General features: G+C 47.6%; 1 protein-coding gene across 1 annotated transcript; it reads left to right on the top strand.

Moving 5' to 3' along the window:
* Window positions 1–576: 576 nt before the first annotated feature.
* AKR1B1 (aldo-keto reductase family 1, member B1 (aldose reductase)) lies at window positions 577–17676 on the top strand. The gene is made up of 10 exons (XM_012650617.1): window positions 577–729; window positions 8569–8736; window positions 9438–9554; window positions 10720–10797; window positions 11091–11213; window positions 11733–11839; window positions 11997–12078; window positions 12695–12778; window positions 14836–14918; window positions 17280–17676. The coding sequence occupies exons 1-10, from the start codon at window positions 664–666 to the stop codon at window positions 17320–17322; spliced, it is 951 nt and encodes a 316-aa protein (XP_012506071.1). The 5' UTR covers window positions 577–663; the 3' UTR covers window positions 17323–17676.
* Window positions 17677–18362: the final 686 nt, after the last annotated feature.

Genomic DNA, 18362 nt, shown 5'->3' with positions numbered 1-18362 from the left:
AAAAGAAATTGCTAGCTTTTGTTGGAAGGCTTGTTGAACCACACTCAGCGTGTACAGACAGAGCTAGCACCTAGGGTGGGGTGCAAAGATACCTCTGGGAGGCTACATACAGGCTGGGCAAACCCATATTTCATGAAGGTGTTCTGAAAAACGGTTGCAGGCCATTTCTCTGACATGTACCTTTTTCTATAAATAAAGTGCACTAAACTACACGTGCAGTCAATAAAGATTCGTACAGATAAGGGCAGGGCATCTGTCAAATTCCCAAAGAGCAGCAAACTAGATTTGGACAGTAGGCAAATGTATTCTTCTGGGCTCTTAAATAAAATTAAAACTTCTTTCTAGTCTATTTATTACAGGATGCCTGTTACTTTTGATAAAGCACTCACTTTTCCACGCGCCACAGCAGCTGGTGAGTTCTCCCCTGCCTCCTGGAACATGGGCAAACCGTTGGGGCCGGAAGAATCCGGAGGCTCTGGGACCTAGCGGAAGAAGTGTCCTCGCCGACCCCCGTGCGACTACACGACTGACCAATCAGAAGGCTCGTCCGCGCAGCCCCGCGCCAATTGCAGGCACCCTTTCTTCGGGGCTCACGGGCTATTTAAAGGTCCGCGCCCCAGCCACCGCCGCACGGTTCGGGGCGGGGGTCTGCGAAGCGCAGCTATGGCCGGCCACATTGTGCTCAACACCGGCGCCAAGATGCCCATGCTGGGGCTGGGCACCTGGAAGGTAGGTGCCCTGCGGGGCGCGGTGCCGTGGCTCGCTTCGGGCTCCGTGCGGCCTGGGGCAGGGAGGGACCCGAAGTGACCCCGAGCTGTCGCACGGCGGACGCCCGGCCTGCTGGGAGCCACACTCGCCTCGCGGCGTGCGGGCACCGGGTCCCGGGAACCGGCGGGCTGGAGCCGGGTCTGTGGGGATGGGGCGCCGAGGAGAGCGGGGCCCGGCCTCGAGCTTCGCGCGGGGGTCCTCGGTTTGGGAGCCGCACGCGGGAGGCCGCCCAGGCGACGCTTGGTGGGCAGCTCCCCAGGCCGCAGTTGGAATGCGGGCGGACAACCACGGAAGGCGGACCGGGAAAGTGGGCGTCCGTGCCTGGGTGGACGGCGGAGCAGCCCGGGAGACCGAGCCCGGAGAGAGATGTGCGAGCGGAGCTTCCAGCCTTGCTCTTCGCAGGCACCGGTGGCTCCTTTGCCTTGCTTGTAAACGGTTTGTCCTTAATCGGTTCAGCTGTTACTCTCAGGAATAAGCGTCTCAAGTTGAGCCCGCAGAGGGCAGATAATTTAATTAGATGGCGCGCGTTTGCCGGGCCGATCTCGGGCTGCCCGGGGTCCGTGGAACTCCACGGAGAATCTGGGCACCCCTTTGCTAGTTGATAACCGATAACAGGCACCAGGGTTAACATTTTTCTCGGAAAACTTAGATACCTCATACAGTGTGCCTGAGAAATGCCTTGCCTGATAAAAATGGAAATGGAACATGAATATCATAATAGGTTATCTGAAAAATTTAATAATAGGATATGAGAAAATGATTTAAAAAATAAAAATGATAGCCTGAGTATCTGAAAATTGAGGAACACAGAAAGGTGATGTTGTGGGAGCTGAGGCAAAACCCAGTATTTTTTTTTTTCCAGGAGGTGGGGGTCTGGCTCTGTTTCCCCGGCGGGAGTGGAGTGGCCTGATCATAGCTCACTGCAGCCTCAAACTCCTGGGATCCTTCTGCCTCAATCTCTCACAACAGACAAGGCCCACCACACCCAGTTATTTTTTTCTTAGTATTTGTAGAGACAGGGCCTCCCTGTGTTGCCCAGGCTGTCCTGGAACTCCTGGCCTCAAGCAATCCTCCCACCTCAGCTTCCCGAGTTGCTTGGATTACAGGCAGGAACCACCACTCCCAGCGTAAAATCCAGTGTTTTTAAGCAGTTTGTAAATTAGTTTAGGGTATCGTATATTACGTTTACCAGCTATAACCTGGGTTTTTCTCATAAATGAACTTTGAATATGGACGTAGGCATTGTATGTTTACACACAAAGAAGGAAAAAGAAAAGATTCAGTGTACTGTGAGATGGTTTGAAGTAGGACAGAGGTGTTTATCTCTACCTTAAAACCTGTGGTTGAAAATTAGTAAATATAAAGTTGCTAAGGAAAGGGTCTTAGATTTGCTACCCATGGGAAGTATTTCTTGGCCAAAATGATCAGTACATAATTTGTGTTTCTTCCAAAAAGCCCAGTAGTGGCTCTGAGGGTGTAATTGAATTATGACCATGATACCAAGTTAAATTCCATCTGTTGTAGGTTATGCTCTTGGAAGGGATGTGAAAAGAAGCTTTCTTGGCAAAAGCAAATACAGTCTTTTTTTTTTTTTTCATATATCATGATGCAGCACACAGACATACACGTGTAACTGGAATAAAAGTTTCGCTAAAACAGTACTTACCCATACTGCATTCTGTTATTTTTATTCTATTCCATTTTTCCAAAAACCTGTGGTCATAATTTAGAAACTAGTTTCTGGACCCTTCATTTGAACATCACTATTCAAGGGTAAATAAGGAGTAAAATTTTATAAAAGTGGATTTCACATGATTCATGTGAGCACTCAACACCCCAAAAAGCTGTGTATTTGTTTAAAGTAACATCATAAAATCTGCATTCCGGCAGACAAAGTTCATTGAGATCTAAAATAGTGTCTATCTTGTTCACTACTATTTTCAGCTTTTCTCACAGTGCCTGACAAATACGGTAGTAGGTATCCGAAGTTATGTGTTGAATTAATATGAAAAAGTAAAATAACTTTAGAGATAGCTATACAGTAAAAATGTCCATTTGTATTTCGGGGTTGAGGAGGTGGGGCTGGTATAGAATTGTATGGAGGCATGTGGGTAGGGGCAAAATGGTGAAATAAATGGTATAAGTATGGACTTGGGGTAGATTTCCTTTTTTTTTTTTTTTTTTTGTTAATGACTTAATATCTTTCCCCTGGATATAGATTCCTTCACAGATGCTCCATAAAGATGTGGGCTTTTGCTTGTCTTTGTGACACCTGGAGGAAGCTCTACAAGTGGGTGCAGTTTCTTGTTCTCATGGAACTTTCCATATCATAGTGGCTGTGTTGTACCATTCAGACCCTCAGCAGGGCTCTAGTAGTCTCCAGTCTACTGTTTTATTGAAAGTCCTCAAACTCCCTTCTCTTTTCAGAGGTGAGGGTTTCACACAGGTGGGAGGCCATCTCTGCCCCACACCCCATGTGGCTTAGAGAGGGTTTCCTGCTGGCAGTCTTGCCTTCCCCGTTGGGATAGTCACTAAGCCCACAGCCTTGTAGTGCCAGGAAGCTTTTAAAACAGATGACCTCTGATGGCAGCCAGTGTTCTCTTACTCGTAGTGTTTTTGACCTAGTTGAAAAATTGTTGGTAGTAAATGGTCATTGTAACTCTCCCATGTACGCTAGGGATGCTAAGAATGGAGGTACAACTGTGTTTATCAATCTTTTCCCCATTATCACCTTCCCTTCCCACCTAGGAGCCTTGTGAGACATTTTTTCCCTAATTGCCCCCAATAAAATTTTAATATCACTGATAATACTGTGCACTTGTTTATGTCCTGTAGCCCTTTAGAGAGTCACAGCCATTTTATAAACTAAGATTGTTTTTTTCGTCCCCCCCGCCCTCCCAGGAACCACTTTTTGCCTCTTCGGAGACTGTAGCACCCCTTTTGAGAATGCATGAAGTAGAAGAAAATGTGCCAAGAAAAACTTCATGCCACTTTGTCCTTGTGGTGGCCCGAATCTGAGGATGGGAGAGAGAGTAGAGGCACTGTGAACATTGCAGCCAATACTAGAGCTCGGTTTACTGCTCTGCTGCCTGGTCTCCCTGCAGACCTTCGTCTCCTCCGCTCTTCAAGATCAATGACATTTAAAAAAAGTCCTGCCCCTACAGGTCCAGTCTTGGTCCATCCACATATTAAACAAGTGGAAGCAGCAAGCAGTGTCTTAGAATTAAGGACAGAGTGATTAAAATAGACCAGGAGGAACTTAATCTCTGTGCTTGTTGCTAAATGTGTTTATGAGCTTTAATGTAAAATATTAGCCAGATTGACGACTATGTTTCAGTGTGATAAGGCAGTGGGAAGGATGGTTCTTCATCAGTCAGTGTTTATCATTTGAAATCATAGTTGTATTATTAAACTGTAAAATGAATTTGGACATACGAGCCAAGTGAGGTTGGTTTATCTCCATCAAACAGTGAAAAGTACGCTTTCTGTTGACTGTGGATAGTACGTGAAAGAGGTAGCACATGGTAATCATTCTCTGGATGTTCCTTGATATTTATTGTTCTTGTTGATGTCTGGAGTCTGCCCTCGCGTGTTCGCGTTAAGTCTGTTCACATCATTTCTTGCTCCAGGATTATCATTGGCACACTATTTTCATATTCCTTACCCAAGATGGGTTTTTTCCGCCCCAAAGTAAAGTTTCTTTTATTCCCCCCACCACTTCATTTCAAAAGTAATAACTGCTAACTAGAGATATTAAAAAAAAAAAAAATAGAACAAAAAGAACAGAGTTCCCTCTTCCCAGAGATCCCCATAGTTAATACTGCAAAGGATTCAATCTCTGAGGTATACTTTATTTTCACTATAGACACTGTCCTATAACCATCTTTCTCTTTAGAGCTGTGATTTTCTTTTTTGACTTCCAGAGGAAGTAGAGGGAGGAATAATATCCTCAAGTAACTAGCAAAACCCACAAGCAAAAGGGAAGAGGATTAGGTTTTGTTTTTGTTTCGTTTTTTTAGAGCCCAGGCTGGAGTACAGTGGTGCGATCTTAGCTCACTGCAACCTTGAACTCCAGGGCTCAAGTGATCATCCTGCCTCAGCCTCCTGGGTAGGTAGGACTACAGGCACATGCCACCACATCCGGTTAATTTATTATTATTTTGTAAAGACAGATCTTGCTGTGTTACCCAGGCTGATCTCAAACTCCTGACTTCAAGCAATCCTCCCACCTTGGCATCCCAAAGCCCTGGGATTACAGGTGTGAGTCTGTAATCCAAGGTTAGGTCTTAAAAGGAGTGTTGTGTGTATCTGTGTGAGAGAGACGCTGATATTATCTCAGTTGGTATTGGCTGGCCTGTGAGTGCTATAAAATGAGGAAGTAGAGCTTGTAGAAGTGGGGAACTCAGAGGCAGAGGCTTCTCACTGCCATCACTTGGTGCCATCAGCCCAGAACATTGTAAAGTTGCTGCCCAATGTAGAGCTTTGAGGAGGCAGACGGTCCAAGGGGAACGGGCATGCGTGGATTTGCCCAAATCACAAGACAGATTAGTGGCAGGACTGGGTTAGAAACATGTAGGATTTGTGCAATTCAGCTGTTTGTAATTTGGGTGTTTCATTTGGGTTTCTACAGGTAGAAGCATGTTTTCATGATTTATCTTCTTTTATAAGTCTCAATCTGGACTGTTTCCTTCTGTTTGCATTTTCCCTGTGTTGACATGGAATGGGGAGACACTGTAATCATTTTAGCGTTCCCAAGTTTATAGAATGGTTTCTCACCAGAACTTAAGTTGGCTGTTTCATTATTGATAAGGGAAATTAGTCTCTTCAGGGAAGGGTTCAACATCGAGATAACTAATGTTGAATGTAGTTGTGGATTCTGGTACATTTTTATTCCAGAAGGTGATTTTTTTCCCTTATCAGCATTGATAGCCCTTTGGTCACCTTCCCAGGACGTGTGTCTCCAGCTAATCAGTATGCTGTTGGCAGTCAGGAAGCGGCAGCTGCTGTTGTTTTTTTTTTTTTTTTACAGTTGTAACCAAAGCTTTAATCCCAAGGATGCTCACAAAACATTATGAATGACAGCATGAAAAAAAAAAAATCTTGCACAGTAACTCAAAGTTCAGCTCTGCAATGTACCCTTACCCTGGCAGGACATTGGTATTAATATTTTGATTATCTCAAATTTCCAAATAAAGAATGTTACAAACAGCTATGTATTCATACATACCAATCCCATAAGGAACTAACTTAGGACCTAAAGCAAAGGTCTAAAGCTAAGGTAAACTTTCTTTGAATTTATCAGATTCCATACTAATCAGGCAACCTCTACCCAGCATGAAAACTAGTTGGATTTTTCAAAAACCTCTAATTTAGTATAACGGTGCAGCTTTTATTTTTACCTGCTGGCTTGTTTCACAACAGCTTTTAAAGACTGCTTGTTCAACTATAGCTGCATACTATATCCCAGATATGAAAAAAAAGGTAATCTTAGTTCAGTTTTTGCCAGTTTTGTTTCTGTATTTTAAAAAATCCACATTTCGGTTTAGCAAGATTTAGAGGTTTATTATCAGTCTGTGCAAAACTAAGGTTCAAAGCAAATTCAATTTTGCTTAAGGGAACATTGTAAAGTAACAGTTCTTGGAATTAATATTACATGGCTCATGATCCATCTCGAACCATAGAGAATTATACCTTTTGTGTCACTGTTCCAAGAGACAAACAAGTTTGAACAGCTAAAACATCTTAAAAATACACCAAGCTTATGAAGTCAGCTTCTTCATGACCTCTTGCCATCATATCTGTCTTTGACTTTCTATAAAAATGTCACACGAACTTTTTTTTAGTTTTATGCCAACCATTCGCAACCTTGATTTTCCTAGTCTGTGCTCTTCTGAGTCCAAGGAACTGAAAAACCAACTTAAGCAGAAAATAAAAAAATGAAAAATGAATATATGGAGTGGGGATCCATTGACCTCCCAAACGACAGTTGCTGACTTTGATTATCCAGGATTCGGTCTCCTTTGGCTTTCCTCCCGCAGCGCCAGGCTCACATTCTCCCAGCACAGGGACCCCAGCAGAACCAGAGCTTGTCTCAGTAGTTCCAGCTCAAGTCCAAAGATGGAGTCTCACTGCCTGGCTTGGGCCATGTTCCCGCCCCTGCGCCAGTCACTGTGGCAGGTGGTATGTGGCTAGGTCAGGCCTGGGAAGTGTGTGCACCCCTCTGTCCAGGGCTTGGGGCTGTGAAGTGGCCAGGCAGGCACAGGACAGGGCACGCAGCAGCAGAGCAGCTCCTCAGAGGAAAATCAGTTAAGGTGCCGTTAAGCCAGAAGAAAGCTGAGTGTATGCTGCGCAAATACTTTTCCTCACCTGGGTTCCCAGTTGTTCTTTCTCTTGGGCAGGGTTGTGCTCTGCCCTCCTTGCTCACATCAGTGATGGCTGTGCCTGGGACACCATGGAAAACCTGTGGCAGGTCATTCTTTTCTGGTCATGCTGGGATTGTCTTCTCTGCTTACTGTTCCTTCAATCATGAAGGGTGGGGAAGCCTGCAGGTGCAGCTTCTGCGGTCCTCCAGGGACATAGGATGTTGCCAGATCATCCGAAGGCCTTCTGTGAACTCACACCTGAGACTAGCACCCCTGCCTGGCTTCTCAGGTCCCCCTGTGGTGGGGAGCCAGCTCGGCTGCTGACACGCTCTGGTACTGGGCTTGTTCTAGTGGGCTGTGTCCTTCCCTCCTGCCCGTTCAAAACAGCTGATGTCAAAACAGATGTCTGCAACTGCTGATGGCCCTGGGGAGTTTTTCTTTTCATTTGTTTCCACCCCAGCTCTCCAAAGGAATGCGCTCTGTTCACTCAACAGTCGGTTGCACACACGTTTCTTGTTCAGCTCTCTCATCAGACCAGGAGCAGCACAGAGGTGAAGGACGTGTCTGTGCAGTCTGTCTGGGTGCTTGTGAAGCTCGATGCTATGCAGGCACTTCCTTCCTCCTCAGCGGCCAGGCTCGCCATACCTGTTCTGGTCACTCCGGTGGTCAGATGGTTTGGGCGTGGACACCCATTCGGTCATTTGCTGGGCTGACCACAGACCATATGGGGATCTTCCATGGTTCCTACCTTTCAACTCTTTTCTCTCTGCTAATATCTCTGAGGGGCCATCTCCCCATCTCCACCTCTTGAAGCGGATCTTCATGTGGTAAGAATTAACACACAGGCCTTTGAGTCAGCATCTGTAACATTCGTGACTTCATTGTTCATGATCATCTCTCAGAACTGCTTAAACACAAGTGATCGTCAGGGCCAGAGTCCATGCCTGACAAAACGGAAAGGGCAGGCAGTGACTGGCTGGCCTCGGGAACCAGTGGGAATTGAGGTCAATAGCACAGCTATTTTTGAAATATTTTGAGCTACTTTAAGGCAGCGGTTTCCCTTAGTATCTCAGGATTCAGAAAGTGGGGAGTTTTGTTTTTTTTTTAATACATTGGTTGATTGATCAGTGGATGTGAAGAGGCAAGGAAACAAGACGGCTTCAGCATGTCTTTTAAAAGTGACCTACACTGCTATTAAGTAGCTGTCAGATTCTCCTACAGTGAAATAATGCAGCATTTCACCTCAATTCCCCATGTCTGAGGGCTGAGAGTTTAGAATACTGCTTCAGAAGTATACCCTGGCCTGTCTCTGCTGAACGTAAAGAACAGGTGCTTCAGCAAGGGTCAGTGGTTTGCACTGCCCCTCTCCATTAGCTGCGTGCAATCTCTGTGTTCTGTTTTGTTTTGCCTCCGTGGGTTACGTTCTTTTTCATTTCAGTCCTCTCCAGGCCAGGTGACCGAGGCTGTGAAGGTAGCGATTGACATCGGGTACCGCCACATCGACTGCGCCCATGTGTACCAGAATGAGCAGGAGGTGGGGTTGGCCATCCATCAGAAGCTCAAGGAGCAGGTGGTGACACGGAAGGAGCTCTTCATCGTTAGCAAGGTGCCACTCTGCAGGGGACCCCGTGGGAGGGACTCTAGTTCACGTTTATCCAATGGCAGCAGCAGTGTAGGAGCCAAGTCCGTACTCTGAGTACAACCACTGTTACCACTTGGCAGGTGATTCTTCTAGGGGAAACATGTTCCCCAAGGCCCTAGAGGGCTCCACAGCTTGCCCGTCCACTGCTCTCTGTTAGGCAGTCGTTCCATCTGGACCCATTCGTTAGAGCCCCATACTGATGAAGCTGATGAAGGGTTGGTGCTTCCTTTCCAAGGAATTACCTTCAGGGACGGAACTTGGCTCCCATCTGTAGACGAAGCTCCGCTGCTGGCAGAGGCTATTGCTGTGCACAGGATGTCGGGTGGGTGGGTGAGTGAGGCTGGCTCCACAAAGACCAGCCTGGTGGGAAAATTGCCTTGAGAACTCATGTTTAGGGCCTGAGGCTGACCTATCCATTCTATTTTATTTTATGCCTTTTCTTTGGTCCTTTTGCAAGGTTTCCTTGACCTGGTCATCCTACCTTTCTTTGGAAAGTTAGCATCCATAGTGTGAAGTGGAAACTCCCCCCAGCCATTCATAGCATCACGGTGAAATGCATAGGTTGTGGGGAGAGGAGAGTGCTCTGTCTTGGAGTTGTCTGTCCCCCAGCCAGGAAGCAGCCTTGTGCTGGGGAGTGATGAGATGTGCTTTCTCACTGGCTTCAGCTGTGGTGCACGTACCATGAGAAGAGCATGGTGAAAGAGGCCTGCAAGAATACGCTCAGGGACCTGCAGCTGGACTACCTGGACCTCTACCTTATTCACTGGCCGACGGGCTTTAAGGTATGAGGTGCAAGACTCAGCCCAGATCCCCTGTGGCTCAGGTGCAACCTCTGGTGTGTTTTGAGCTCCCTTATTAGCAGCTCATGTGTGGGTAGCCTCTCTGTCCTTGCTACACAAGGTGTGGCCCATGGACCAGCAGCAAAGGCATCCCCTGGGAGCTTTTTAGAAATCAACGGGAGGCTGAGGCAGGAAGATCGCTTGAGCCCAGGAGTTTGAGGTTGCTGTGAGCTAGGCTGATGCCACGGCACTCTAGCCCGGGCAACACAGTGAGACTCTGTCTCAAAAAAAAAAAAAAAAAAAGAAGAAGAAATCAGTCTCAGGTCCCACCCAGGCCATCAGAATCCAAACCATCAGTGACTCATTTCTACCCTTTGAGGAGCACCAGTCTTTGCCATTTGGTGGTTGTGTAATTTAAAACTTGATGTCAGCAAAGGGTGGCTGTCTGTCCTACACACGGCCATGCGGCACAGTCAGCCCCCGCCATGCCCTGCTTCCCCCTCTGCCTCCAGGCACTTGCACACACCCACCCCACATGTGTGTGAGTCCCCACTTAGATTGTACACACATACCCCATCCTGCAGAAGCCAGATCAGTATTCATTGGCAGCCTTGTTCTTTGTACAATAAGAACTCTAGAGTTATTATGCCTTTTGCCTCCTATCTAGCCACTGGCTCAGTTTTCTGCTCTCAGCCAGGTTGCATGTGTGTGGCTTTTATCCTGGGGTTCTGTTTTATTGCACTGGAGCATACCGAGGGGGGACTTGTCTTTCCTCTTTTGTTTTCCATGATAAGCCAGCAAGGCTTGACTAGGTGGTGGTTTTATAGGCCAGTGACCACCAGGACTTGAGCCCCATGAGTCCTGGTCTGGAGTCCTTCCCCTGTCCACATGCTGCAGTCCATGGTGGGGCTAATCTCGGTGACTGAGTATTGTCCATATGTCTATCGGACAGTCTCCCTGCTCCCACTCATTTGATGGAAAAATGTCTGGGGCTTCTAGGACTGGCTGGCTGTTTCCTTTTCATACTGGCACACAGATTGGCCCTTGATTATCTTCCAAAAACTTAGCTAGCTGTGGTGGTTTCGAATTTTTTTAGATGAATCTTCCCCCAGCAGGTCTGTGAGGGGCTGTTACTGATTGTTTTGTTCGATTTTGATTATAACGACAGGCTGGGAAGGAATTTTTCCCATTGGATGAAGCAGGCAACGTGATTCCTAGTGACACAGATGTTTTGGACACATGGACGGTGAGATGGTCCCTGATTGAACCTTATTCCTAATTGCTGGTTCCCTGTTCTCCTTAGGAGCGATCTACTCTGTGTTTTCTTTACATTGCATTTTGTCACCCTAGCACTGTTTTTTGCTCTTCTTGTCTCATTGAAGCCGACCTGGCTTTTGTGTTACTGTCTCTTGGCTTCGGAAATCTCTGACTAGCCTGCACTGAGTAATGAGGGCAGGGTCTGTTAAACTGCTATGAAAGATGCTTCTGATCCTTGTCCTTTCTGGGCTCATTCTGCACCACACGCTCCTTTCTCTTTAGGCCATGGAAGAGCTGGTGGATGAAGGGCTGGTGGCAGCTATTGGCATCTCCAACTTCAACCATCTCCAGATTGAGAGGATCTTGAACAAACCTGGCTTAAAGTATAAGCCAGCGGTTAACCAGGTAAAATCCACCGGGGAAGCTGGAGTTGATGCGATCTTGTTTTACTGTCTGATCCCAGTAGTTATTTCCTGTCCACATCACCCAGCGAGTGGCCAGGAGGCAGCTCCGGGGCCTGGCCAGTGTCCTGGGTTATGATTCAGCATGACAGGGCATGTCTGGGAGTGGAAACTTGCAGGAGAGAAAGGGTTAAGCCTGGCTTGTGACGACTTGGGTTCTGATATACGACTTGGGTTCTGATATACGAGCAGCACTCAGCTGTTGAGATCCCTGGACCTGTGACAGTTGATAAATGGCTAAAGCCAGAAAAGGCCTTTAGGGCCTATGGCCGTAGAACATCAGTGACAAGATCATTGTTCTGAATGTCAAAGACACTAGCTGGGAAATGTAGAAAGTTGTAGCTTATCTGGGTGGTATGACATTCGTAGGGGTAGGAAGGGACTTTAGCAAGGGGAACTTCATCTGTGTGAGGTCAACTTGTGCCCTCAGTGCCAACGTCAGCCCTCCCGTTTGCATTTGCAGATTGAGTGCCACCCGTACTTAACTCAGGAGAAGTTAGTCTCGTACTGCCAGTCCAAGGGCATCGTGGTGACTGCCTACAGCCCTCTTGGCTCTCCCGACAGGCCCTGGTGAGCTTTCTACGGGGTCGCGTTCTCTTGTCACTTGGCGAAGATTAGAAATGACTAAAAAAAAAAATTCAGGATGGGAGGATTAGGGTTTGGGTTGCTGGCTGCCTTGAGTGGCAGTGATGACGGTTATTGACCCGGACCATCTTTCCGTCCTCAGGGCTAAGCCCGATGACCCATCCCTTTTGGAGGATCCCAGGATCAAGGCGATTGCAGCCAAGCACAATAAAACTCCAGCCCAGGTACAGCCGTTTCCAGGTGCTCGTGACTGTTCCCAGGACTCCCTGCATTCTTGCTGGTCCCCATTAGCCAAGAGGGAGTGGTGATGGAGCCCCTCAGGCCCTCACTGGAAGTGCAGTTTTGGGGTCCTGGAGTGTGTAGTAGAAAGTGCACGGATTAGGACTTCAGAAGACTGCCGCGGGCTATTACGGTGACAGTACCTGCCCCCGCTGCCTGCCTGATAGACTGCCACAAGGGTCAGCATTTGGTAATTTATGTGGGAGTTCATCTCTGTACAAATATAAGAGCTCTTACTATCAGCTGTGTGGGAAATGTTCTCTAACTCCCAGGTGTAGCATGAGTTCCTAGCGGTGGAAAGTCTCGCTGTGGTCTCCTAATATACCTGGAAACACTGAAGCACATGGCACAGTGGCTACGAGCTGGACCCTACAGTCAGATCTGGCTTTGAATGTGACCCCTTCCTGCTGCTACGTGTGACCTGAACATCTCAGAGCCTCTCTTTCCTCACCTGTGAAGTTGTAGCACGTTCCTCTTCGGGTTATGTGTGTGAGGTTGAGTGAGATGGAGATACGGAGTGCCTGGTGTACATGCACACTTGTCACCTCTCTGGGTTCACAGGTTCTGATCCGGTTCCCCATGCAGAGGAACTTGGTGGTGATCCCCAAGTCTGTGACACCCGAACGCATTGCTGAGAACTTTAAGGTAATGTCCCAGCTGGTCAGCCCTGGCCTTCCTCAGGGGAGTAGGGGATGGGAAGACTCTTCACAGGGCCTCTCATCCCATCCCTGGATTGTCATCTGTGGGAGCCCCACCATCCTGTCCTCTCTCAGGACAGGGAGCTGGCTTCAGTAAGCTGCAGTGAGCAAACCGTGGACTCGAGACTGATTCTTCATTGGTGGAGCCGTGTGCGGGGGGCAGGCCCTCTGCCTCAGTGGCCCCGTGCTATGGGGCCACACATTTGCTGGGGCTCTCAAATAACATCAAGCATTTTTCCTGAGAAAACCTCACTTTTGAGCAACTCTGCCTGGGTTTGCATGGGAGCACCATTAGTTACCAGCTATATGATCTTGGACAAGTTACATAACTGCCCCATGCCTCAGTTTCCTCATCTGTAAGATAACTATTTCAAGTGTTGTTAGGAAGATTAAATAAGATGATGCATCAAAGCACTTCACACACCGTGATGCCTTAGTAACTGCTCAAGAAATGTGCTGATAAGCTCAGGGTTTGCAAAGGACCCTCGAGACTACTTAGCCCACCCACTAGCTCTGCAAAGAGCCCGTGTGATAACGGGCAGAGCGTGGGCTTGTGTCAGGGAACCAGGGAGTGTTTTGTTTGGGCACCCAGAGCACCCTTGAGACCAGCCGGGGCTGCCTGCAGTTGCCTCCCTGCCTGCCTGGCTCTTTCTTGCACCAGGGAGAGGGGGCCAGGCTGGGAGGAGAGCTGCTACAGGAGGTTCCTGATGGCCCAGGAGCCTCTGCTCCCACTGAGCAAAGTGGCTCTGCCAGGGACGCTCCTCCTTCACCCAGGATCTGGCTCAGAGTGTGGCATAGCCATGGCCATGGGGCCCCCTCAGCAAACCAACAGCTCTGTTCCCACAGCGAGCAGTTAATTTTGCCTGGTTCCACTGGCCAGAGGCTGACCAGTAACACATGCCACTTGTCACCTAGGAGGCTGGGGTGAGGGTGAGGGTGAGCGTGGGGGAGGGGAGTGGGGCTTATTGTTTAGCAGAGGAGATAGTTTTCTTCTTACATACAGATTTCACTAGTCAAGATACAGTGGCAGAACAGTGGCCACCGTGGGAATAAAGGCGTATCATCCTACTAGAGATGGATCCTTTGTTTTCATGTTTTATTTTTTTACGGTATTAGAAAAGAAAAAAACTTAAACGACTAATCTCAAAATGCTAACCTAATTTTATTATTTTTTCATCTTACTGTATAGTCTTTGTGCATTTTTCCATAGTGGTAATCACAGGGTCTGTAGCAGCCTCTTTCTCTGATCTTCTGAGGCTAAGGGCCCTGCTTGGCTCTGGCTGTATGGGCGGCCCCTCCTGGCTCCCACCCACTGCTGCTGCCTGCCTGCCTTACCTACCTGTCTGCCTGCCTCATGTCTGTCTGCCTGCCTGCCTGCCTCCCAGCCTCCCTGCCAGCTGAGTTCTTCCAACGCAGTCTGCTACCTTCATGCAAGTGCTTCTCTCTGACTGATAACACCTTTCTTGCCCTCTCTGTGAAAACCTTATTAGGCCATCTCAAATACCATCTCCTCTTTGGTCATGTCCTTCAGTTCCCCAGTTGGAATTCATTTCTAATACCTCACGTCTTCCTGAGTACTCTATTTTAAGCTCTTATACAGTGTGTAATTAATTATTCTTGGTATTATAGCTGTTTAAATACCTCTGTCCTTTGTTTGCTTTGTTGTAAACAGAGGCAAAGACACCTGTCATATTATCCATCATTATATTCATCACTGGTGCTCATTACAGAAGTACTTGGTAGTGTTTTTGAAATAAATGGAATAAAAAGTATCATTTTGCTTGGAGGTTCTGGAAGGGAATGACTGTTTACATTGTTCCATGTAGTACCTAGCCAAAACATGTGCCTTCCCTGAGTAGAAACGTGATAATCCTCTGTGTTCATGATAATCCTTACTGCTCCTCCCTGCTCAAGGCCATGGAAGACAACTCATCTGCTCCTGCATAATATTCTGGCTTTGACTTTTATTTGCAGAGTTTACAGGATTTTTTTTTTTTTTTTTAGGTCTTTGACTTTGAACTGAGCAGCCAGGATGTGACCACCTTACTCAGCTACAACAGAAACTGGAGGGTCTGTGCCTTGATGAGGTGAGTGAGTCCAGTCTGCCCATCAGTTCCCAGTCATCAGATGCTGCAGGACAAAAGAACGGCCTTAATGCCACGCCCTTTTGTCACAGCTGTCTTGCTGTTGCATGTTACCTTGCGTTGGCATCCACACCCAGCAGGAAACATTTAAACCTGCATCAGCTGAACTGCACAAAGCCATGGGGAAAATGCCAAGAGATCTACCCAGAGTCACTGTCAGCCTAACCTGAAATAATTACCTATTTTGGCTTTTAATTTTTAAATCTCAGTGGCTCCTCTGAAACCAGATGATCTCAGGTGGCCCTGAGTCAAATTCTGGCAGAATTTGCCTGGGACTCTTGGTCTTACTGCCTCTAATAAAAGGGGTGTCGTAGGGAGACTGTGGTGCTGGGGATTGGCCATCCCAGCTCTGAGGCTAGTAAGCCACATGACTCTGAGAATGTCGCTTATCTGCTCTGACCAACAGAGGCACTAAAGGCCCCTCCAGCTGCACATTCCCTGGTTCTTTGTATTTCCTCTGAATTATTGTTTGGAATCTGAGGGAGATTTCTGGAAGGGTTTTTTCTTTTCCTACCAGTACCATAACTAATGTTTAAAACTTTCTGCTTTCAAGAAGCAACTTCCCATTTTTCAGTGGAGACTAAGACCCTACTCCTCTGTCACCGTCCTTGTTCTTGTCTGGGCTGTTTCTCTCTTCTTCGGCACTTCCTCTTCTAAGCACAATTTGAACATTCCCTGAGAGGGGTATGGTGCCAGCTTTCTCTTTCCACCTCTGTGTCCACGCCCTGTGGTTCAGAGTTTGCTCCACTGGTGGCTTCAGCCACAGCCCCAGGCAGACGTCTGCCAAGTTACTCTCCTGTCCTCAGGCAAGTGCGTGCCTGGTGAGGCTGTTCCTGTCACACTGTAACCTCAGACTCTAGGCCACAAACAGAGCTTATCAACACCCACACCCTTATTAAAAGGTACTTAACCTTTAGACATTAAAATCTTTTTTGGGCCGGGCGTGGTGGCTCACGCCTGTAATCCTAGCACTCTGGGAGGCCGAGGCGGGCGGATTGTTTGAGCTCAGGAGTTCAAGACCAGCCTGAGCAAGAGCGAGACCCCGTCTCTACTAAAAATAGAAAGAAATTAATCGGACAACTAAAAATATATAGAAAAAATTAGCCGGGCATGGTGGCGCATGCCTGTAGTCCCAGCTACTCGGGAGGCTGAGGCAGAAGGATTGCTTGAGCCCAGGAGTTTGAGGTTGCTGTGAGCTAGGATGACGCCACGGCACTCTAGCCTGGGTAACACAGTGAGACTCTGTCTCAAAAAAAGAAAAAAAAATCTTTTTTGGATCTAATAAGCAAGGGAAAGAGACGTGAATCAGTCACCAAGCTGTATCTGTTCTTTCGGAATCTATCCCATTCATTCACTTTTCCGTTTCGCCTCCCACTGTGGGCAGAGTATACTGAAGTGCTTTGGGGCTGACAAACTACAGTGATTTTGTAATTGTTTCTTTTCCATTTAGACTCCTCCCACCCTCCAGTGCTATTCTACAAATAGCTGTCAGATTGTCTGTGCACTACTGATATGGTGGGAGTGGGTCGGGGTTGGAGTGGGGAGGAAGAGGCTGGCCCCCGATACCCCCAGGCCTCCCAGGGAGCTGTGAATATTTGAGTAAGAGCTATATACTGCAAGCTGGGTTCCCTCTGGGCCTTTCACACCCTGCCTAGCCAGTCTTTCCAATGTTCTTGCCATTGTGTTCCCAGCACAAGCCATTGGCCCTAGCAGATGGACGGTGAGCCTTGGCAAACACACCTGCACCTCTTAACCCTGTTCTTGCCCTTGTGTTTCCAGTATCAAATCCTCAACTATTGTGTTGGGCTCTCTTCTCCTCCCCCTCATACAGGAGGCTTCTTCTGCAGGTGTCTCCGGTGTCCTTGGAGCATTTGATAGTGTTTCACTCATCCTTTGGGATTCAGTCACAAATAGACTTTTAACATCTCTTACATCATTACCTCTTTGCTCTTTCCATCCTCTTATTAAGACAGTAAGATGCTATCTGGTGCTGCCAGCTGGACTAAACTACTGGGAGGCAGGAATCCTATTGCCGCCCTCCACGCCCCAGGCACAGTACTGGGCACGTGGGGAGGACGGTGTCCGTCACACACGTGCTTGGTGACAGCCCGTGGCAGAGGGGCCTGGGGGGTGAGCCGCTGCCCCCAGCTGCAGACTTCTGAAGACTCAGAACTGGCTTGTTGCCTCCGAGGCCTCTACTTTTGCCTATAATCGAGACACTTAGCATTTCTGTGTATTAAGAGTTTGTCATAGCGAAAATCGCTTCCTTGAAAAGCAGATGTGTGTTCTCTTTTCTCCTGACAGCTGTGCCAACCACAAGGATTACCCCTTCAATGAAGAGTTCTGAAGCTGTGGATGCCTGCTCTGCCCAAGTGACCTGTACCTGTTTTTCCTGCCTCATCTTCCTTGCAAATATAGTACGGCCTTAGCTGGAACAGCAAGCTTCAGACTGACCAGTGAGGGCTTGTCTAGCTTGATGTTGGGTCTGAAGAGCAGTATCAGTAGAGTAAAAGCCTCTTCCAGTTTTCTTTGCCCTTTTTGCCCAGCTGAGGAAAATAAAACCTGAATACCCTTTTCTGACCAAGGAGAAGCAAAATCTATAAAGTCAAAATAGTGCCACTAACAGTTGAGTTTTGACTCTTGGAACTGTAATCCTTTTAGTCAGACTTCTCTTTGCCTCAAATAAAAAGTGCTTTTCTGAGCTCGATGCTGTTCCATTTTGTTTTGGGTTTTGGAAACAATAAGGTACCTTCTGTCCCACTCCCAACCTTCATTCCCTATACCTGCAAAGCAGGCCAGCGATCTGCGCTGCAGGAATGAGGACTTGGCTTTTCTTTTAGTTGGTGACCCCTCAACTCAGAACTTTACCCATTTAGCTTTAGGGCAGTGGGTCTCATCCTGGCCTGACGCTAGAGTCACCTGGGAGCTTTGATGATTGGTGATGTCTGGACCTCACCCTGGAGACTGGGCTGTGGCCAGGACATCAAGAGTTCACAAGCTTCCTGATTCTCGGTGATTGTAATGGGCAGCTAAGGCTGAGAACTGCAGCTTTAGGGCCAAACCAGGACATAAACCCATTTTCGATTCCACAGATTACTTGGTTGTCCTCCTACCTGTGAAGGCCGAAGTCAGATGTTTACTACGCAGCACTACCTGAGAGAGACTGCTTTCGTGACGCCCATGTGTAGACAAGAGGGAAGAAAAGCATAAGTAAATGGCACCCAGCTGGGTGAGGGTGAGTGCTTTAAGTAGGGTCACAAAAGTAAAGGCTTTGAGGCCCTAGTGCTGTTGCCTGTTTTTATTACTAACATTTCCTCATCCAGAATTAAATTGATAAAAGCCAAGAAAGGGACGGACTGAACAAGTGCTGACCTGAAAGTTCGTAAA

The sequence above is a fragment of the Propithecus coquereli genome, unplaced genomic scaffold, assembly GCF_000956105.1.
Source record: "Propithecus coquereli isolate 6110/MARCELLA unplaced genomic scaffold, Pcoq_1.0 Scaffold335, whole genome shotgun sequence".
Taxonomy (NCBI): domain Eukaryota; kingdom Metazoa; phylum Chordata; class Mammalia; order Primates; family Indriidae; genus Propithecus; species Propithecus coquereli.
This window is presented reverse-complemented; position numbering and strand designations above follow the sequence as displayed.